Source organism: Gavialis gangeticus, unplaced genomic scaffold (assembly GCF_001723915.1).
Source record: "Gavialis gangeticus isolate Ggan-Ray unplaced genomic scaffold, GavGan_comp1, whole genome shotgun sequence".
NCBI classification, from domain to species: Eukaryota; Metazoa; Chordata; order Crocodylia; family Gavialidae; genus Gavialis; species Gavialis gangeticus.
This window is the reverse complement of record NW_017729031.1, coordinates 61,892,247-61,898,963: the sequence shown is the minus strand read 5'-3', so window position 1 is coordinate 61,898,963 and position 6,717 is coordinate 61,892,247. Positions and strand designations below refer to the sequence as shown.

The 6,717-nt window shown below is 40.3% G+C and overlaps 1 protein-coding gene across 2 annotated transcripts in view; it reads left to right on the top strand.

Moving 5' to 3' along the window:
- The window catches only part of ZNF385B (zinc finger protein 385B), a 363,103-nt gene that overhangs the window by 209,483 nt on the left and 146,903 nt on the right, over positions 1–6,717 (top strand). For both annotated transcript variants that reach the window (XM_019523035.1, XM_019523034.1), the window contains exon 3: positions 6,278–6,388. In XM_019523035.1, the coding sequence (XP_019378580.1) occupies positions 6,278–6,388 (111 nt within the window). The remainder of the gene's footprint in view (positions 1–6,277; positions 6,389–6,717) is intronic.

Here is a 6,717-nt window from a genome sequence, read left to right as displayed (position 1 = left end):
TTAGCCCTTCTTAAACCCAGGCAGGAGGCTAGGGTGGCAGTTCCTCCTCTGACAGCCAAGGAGTGAGGAGCTCAGCCAGTGCGGAGAGAAGGCCAAGGTATGGCTGCACGAGTATCCATGGGTTGCTGCCATGAGCTGGATTATTTTTGCCTAGTAGGGGTTAACTGTTGTATGACCAGACAGTTTAGCTTTATGTTATAGCCCGGGGCTTTGTGTTTTGTGTTTACTGTTTTAACCGGAGGACCGGGTGAGGCTATTAGGGGTGAAGGAGGCCTCATAGGGACTCCCCAGTAGCGTGGGGGTTCCTGGCACTGGAGAAGGCGCAGTATGTTGCGGGGTGCATTGGCCTAGCCCCGAGAGTGCAGAGGGGCGGTGAGGAGCCCCGAGAGTGCAGAGGAGCCCCGCGAGTGGCAGGGGGCAGCGAGAAGCCCCGCGAGTGACAGAGGGGCGGTGAGGAGCCCCGCAAGTGGCAGAGGAACCCCACGAGTACAGAGGGGCAGCGAGGAGCCCCGAGGGCAAAAAGAGGGCCGAGACATAACAGGGCCAAAGTCAGATTACACCAGCACCATCTGCGAGGCTTGGGCTGCGGTGTAGGGGGGGAAAAGGAGCCGCAGATAGCGCCCCCTGTCATCGGCGCGCGTAGAAATGGGCAGCCTCCCGCTAATTACAACAATCTATTAATTAAATAAGATCAAGGCACGGCAGGTGAGTAAGCAGGCAGTTAACCCATTACAGGAGGGCGGAGCCATACCCAGAGAGGCTCTAATAGTGGCACTCTTGTCACAATAATCTACAACACTTTCAACTCCTTCGCATTTATTCAAAAACATGTAGTGTACTTACAGACATTTCGGGAGGTTAGATCACATTAAAATGGCTGCTAGATCTTTGGACTTTACACTTAGATGTCTAGTTAGGACAATCTAAGTGTGAACTGTACAGAGGTTCTAGGAAGGTTAGATCAGTCAAAAGATGACCAACCCAATCTAATTGAACTATACCTTGGAGGTACACTAAGTTAGATTGGGTACAGGTAAACTGATCTAACTGAACTTCTGTACACACTCCCAGTGCAGCCCTGGGGCTGGAATAGCCCAACTGCTGGCCCCAACACTAGTGCTATGCTTTGCCTACCCTCCCCCTGCTGGCAATGAGCTATTTTTAGCCCCCCAGCCCTTCCCCCCACCCCCAGCAGAGCAACCAGGCCTAGAAGTAGTTTACAGGATTGAGGGTAGTTTGGCAGCATTGAAAGCCTCTCCGATCCTGTCAGTCCCCCTAAACCCCACCCCCCATGGACCTCACTAGCCCCACTGATCCTCCTAAGGCTCCCCAATAGATCCTACCAACCCCCCAATCCTGCCAACTCCCCCCCCATGGACCCCACTTGTTCCCTCAATCCCTCCCACAGACCTCAATAGCCTCCTGATTCCCTATCCCACCCCTCCCTGTACCCCAGCATACCTTATATCAGGCTCCTGGCATCTATCTAATTACTGAGTTAGATTGAGGTACCATTTTTAATCTGATCCAACCCCAAAACTTCTAGCTGCAGTGTCTGTACAAAGCCACAGTTTACAAACACTTGCATATAGCATAACTCTGTATTTGGCTGAAGGTCTCTATCCTAATTTACAGCAAATGCAAATATAGGAGGTTTAAAAACTAGATGACATTATTGACATTTTTTCTTTCGTATGGCATCAGATATCAGCTTCCAAAGCTGTGAGCCGCTGTCTGGTATTACTGCTCAATGTGCAGATTCCATCTGCTCCCTCTGGGCATTTGTAAAGATTGCAGCTTTTGACCAAGCGCCGTACTATTTGTTGGATGCTACATTTACCCAGGGGGCTGACCAAGATGTTCATCTTGTGAAGTGTTGTTTTGAAGCATCCATATCCAAATTTTAGCATGTTCAGCTTGATCCAGGCTTCTTTGTGCCCAATGGGGGGACTCATTTGGTGTTGGTATAAAGTGCTGTAGAAATAGATCTGACCTTTCCCAGAGGTTGTCCCACTACCCTTGCTGCCCATAGGTTTGATCTTTATTCCTGTGAGTCGCACAGTTTTGCAAGTGAGTAATCAATATTGATGAAGGCAGAAAGAGTCAGGATTTGGAGAAGCAAAAAGTCGAATCATTTAGATGAGAGGCTAGGATGTGAGTGCAGTTTTCACCTTGGGGGAAGCAGGGGCAGTGGTGATCATGGCTGTGTAACACATGTAGGGCTGGACAGGTTTGCAGACATAGATGGGGATTAAAAGAAAGTGTTCAAAGACAAGACAAAGTTAGCTCCAACATTAGTCACTAGAAAAATGGCAGGTGTCGCTCTATTTTAATGTTTTGCAGCAGGCCCAGATGTCTGTCAGATTTGTCTTATCTCCAATAGCTCATTAGTAACAGGCAAACAACGGAAGTTTCCATTCAGATAAGCATCTAGATTCTTATCCAAGCTTCAGAACTACCAGTACTTACTGCAAGGAAGTTGAAACCAGTAAGATCAAGCTAAGTTTGAAATATCATAAACAGCTGTTCCTACAGGATTTGGTAGCTGAACTAAATTCAGAAATACTTAGTCTTCCTGCAAAAAGAGATTCATGTTTTGGCTAGATTAACTCAGGTTTTCATCCTTCTGAGTTGCATATTTTGGATTCCAGGCTGTTTGCGATTTGTGAATATTGCCAAAATACCATAAAATCAGACGTCCTATTTCATGACAGTAGGATTTGGAGACACGGGGGAAAAAATAAGAGACCAGTGTTACAGTCTCCTCAAAATTCTAGTAAGTTTTGCTCCCAAGTTTAAATGCTTTCAGTAGGCCTTGTCACATAAGGATTGATCCTGTGAGAGTTTGGTATGGCGTCTGGTTAAGTCTCCATTTAATCCATTTGCAATAACAGAATAAATTTGAAAATGTTGTTAAGCTTCAGTATCGCTATCAGCCATCTAACATTGAAAAACTGTTTTGTTTATTTATTATGCTTAAAGCTAAGATATAGTTAAAAAAGACCCACATTTTATATTTTCATTTGTATTTGTAACAGTGGTTGCATGTAGCATATGTTTAGCTTCTGTGTTTATTTTACTTTACAGAAGGTCTACAGAGCTTCACTGAGTTACAAACACATAAATCAGCAAACAACCCCATTTCTTTCATGACAATATATATATTTAATTTTATTTAGTGATCAGAGATCAGTTTACTCCACAGCATTAATTGTCTAGCAGACAGGTACTATTTTATTATTCAAACATTCCGTAATCCACCCTAGTTTCTGACATATTTAAAACCTATTAATTGTTAATGTTGCACCTTCTTGAATTCTAATCATGAGGAGGCTGCATTCAGTTCTTCTGTTTGGGAGATCAGCTGCTCCTCTGGGAATCTTGAGCTGCAGCCTCTGGAGGCACTGTGTGCTGTATTGTTTGAGAGAGTTTGTCCTTGTGCTGCTACATCTGTTTGAAACTGAGACTTTCTGCATAGTCTGCATTGTATTTCTTGAACTACCAATTGCTTAAAGTTAATGCTGTGGATTATCATCAAGAGCACACAGGAGAATCACTGATGGTTTCTTTTTACAACGGTTCTGCAGACAGTAGTGTTTCTTTGGCTGCTCCTTTTTACTGATCTCAGACACTTCAAATGGTTGAGGTACTTTTTATCGTTATTCTGTTTTGTTCTAGTTTAGCAAATTGAGCAATTAGCAGTTTAATTTAAAAAGTGAAAGAATAACTTTGTGTAAAAATAATGCCTGCTAATAATGCCTTGATAGCACAGAAATATTTCAGGTCAAATATTTAAATCTCAATGGCTTGATAACAAATTTGGTGCAGGGGCATATACTAAATGTATTACTGTGATATTGAAGTTCTGCTAGAATATTATTGCATATTGCATGATCAGAAAGCTTATAGGCAGAAATTTAGTAACTTGTATTTTAAATTATCATTCTGTTACAGTAAGTTTTTTATGTTAAATGATGAACTGAGTGATACAGTGCAGAAACAGGAATTGTTTTGCTAACTGCTATTTAATTTGTGGAATTTATTTCTCATCTTGTTTTTCTTGTGTTGCCTTTAAGCATTGGCATTATATTCTAGAAACATTGGAAGGGTTTTTCCATTTCTTTTTCAAATTTATTTTGTAATGTTTTCATGTTGGTCTTCATTTGAATAAAGCAATCTATTCTAGTTCAACTTTCTGTTTTTTAATTATCTTTCCTAGCATGACTTTTTAAATCTGTCACCTGACAGAATCTAATGTCAAAAGCCTGTACAATTATACCAAATTTACAAAAATAATAAATATTAACTGAGAGGTTTGCATTTCAATTAAAAGGAAGGGGGGTTCTAGCTAGACATTCCCCTAGACATTCAAGAGGATATGAATCTTTTATTTAACCTTGGAAGTTACTCTTCATTTTCAAGGTTAAAGAAAAGATTCATATTCTCTTATATAGACAGCTAAACTACACGCTGTTGTTTCATTTGTTTGTGTGTCTGTGTGTGCATGCCCATGTGTGCGTGCACGTACAGCTTTCTACAATGATAATCCTCCTTAATTTCTTTATCCAGAAACATTAAAGATTCAGTAAGGAAAAATTAAGATATTTATCCTTCAGCTACAGAAAATCTGAAATAAGCTAAACCATGGCAAAAACCTAGTCTAAAGAGTAATTCATTCAAATCCTCCCTCCTCCGATATAATAAATTAATTTTAGCCAGATACATGTTTAGCATCATCCTGGTCCACAGAACTAGATTTGGCTCCTTCAAGTCATACCTTACCATGAAGCACCCTGGTTATGACCACAAAATATCCTGTAGAAAAGGTATAACCTTCTACTAAATTGAATTTCCTGTGCTGATAAGAGAAACAGGGTTAGAAAACACACACTCTTCATTCATTGTAGATAACCATTTTCTCCCTCATTCATTCCAGAACCCATGTCTTAAATAAATAAAAATCATAACTAAACATGCATAGTTGTTAGATATATCATTTTCAATTGTTTGCACAAGGTGGTTTATTTTGGTCTGTATTGGAGCCTCTGGGTGCTAAATATCATATGCTCTTTCCCCTCAATTCATCAAGAATTTGAAGAGGTACCGGTGGAGGTTTCCAGAGTCCCAAGTTTTTCTGAGTTAATGAAGGAGATTGACTAGGTATTGGTAGCCACTAAAAAAGATTTCATAAGTTCCCAATTCTGAGAATTTTATTCTCATAGCTGGTTGTCTTTTGGTTTGAGTTTTAAGTTTGTCAGATCACCTAAGCATTAAGGCATTTTCTCAAATATGGTAACTGCTATACCTTTAACTGTTACAAACACTTCCCTACATAGTATTCATAACTTGAATATTCTCTTGGTTTGTACCACACATCAGTTCTATTTTGGAAATCTTTGGGGAATATGAGTCAGTTTTCCCAGGCCAGGGAGTAAAGAATCTCCTCTCACAAAGATGCCTCCATAAGGGAAGATTTTTTTCAACTTAATTTGTGAGTGAATGAAGTGAATGAGAAGCTGTTACCTACCCATTGCCACTTGCAATGCCTCTTCTCATCCCTCAGAACTGGGCTTGAGAAAAGGCCCTGTGGAGTGTTATAACAAATGGGATTTCTTTAGTGACTGTCATTTTCTGGGTAGCCTATTTTCCATACCCAGCAAGCTACTGAAGGGTAAGCAACAGGAATCAAGGAAGGTAAGTCCTCTCTTCAAAGTGGGAAAAATAGCTTTAACATTTCTTTCTTTCTTCCAGCAACCCATGATTCTTGCCTTTAACTTAAAAAGACAGTTTAGCAATTATCACAGTCTAAATGTACCACATAATGCATTTCTTGAGTTTACAGTCATTAAAAAAAACCTCAGAATCTCTTATTTTCCCCTTGTTTTTCAGAAATGTTGATATTTTTCCCTAGAAAGAAAGAGAAAAAACAAATGTTAGTGCTTTGTTAGTAATAGTGATGGTTGTAATGCCCGCTGAAGAAGCAAACGTTACATTTTATGGGTTTCCCACCTCTGGATTACAACAGCAGTGCTCTCAAGGAGTGGAGCGTATGCTGTGGTCTAGTAGGGGAAACAGCTTCTGAACCTCCTTTTTGCAAGCCTGCCATGCTACAAATTGTCTAACCCAAATTAAATCTAATAATTTCCGTTAGGAGTTTTTTAAAATACAGTTCCCTCTTGTTTATCAGAAAAGGGGAATTTCCAGGAGGAAAGTGTTATTTTGAGCCTCTCCCATCCTTTTTACTGTTCTATGAAATATTTTATTATTTGCTCTACAGATGGATCCTGTGCAAAAAGCAGTCATAAACCACACATTTGGAGTGTCCATTCCCCCAAAGAAGAAACAAGTGATTTCCTGTAATGTCTGTCAGCTTCGTTTTAACTCTGATGTGAGTATCTCTTATTTTTCATTCCTACCTGTATTTTTTCTTAGTGGTAGGCATGTTTAATCCACATATCCTTTCCCAATTAAACTCTCTACAGTCCTGCCAACACTTTGTGCCAGCCATTTAGAATGACATTTTGCCCACTCACCAGTGGGTTTACAGTGATATCCTATACTGATATTTTTAACTGTTTCTGACAACTAGTGGTTTTTATACTTATATCTATATTCCTGACTAAAACTGCCACTGCCAGGGCAAAAGTACAAGATGAACAGCAAGACCAGACTCATAACTCTCACCTATTTTTCTGGGATTTAAGTCTAGATCATGTT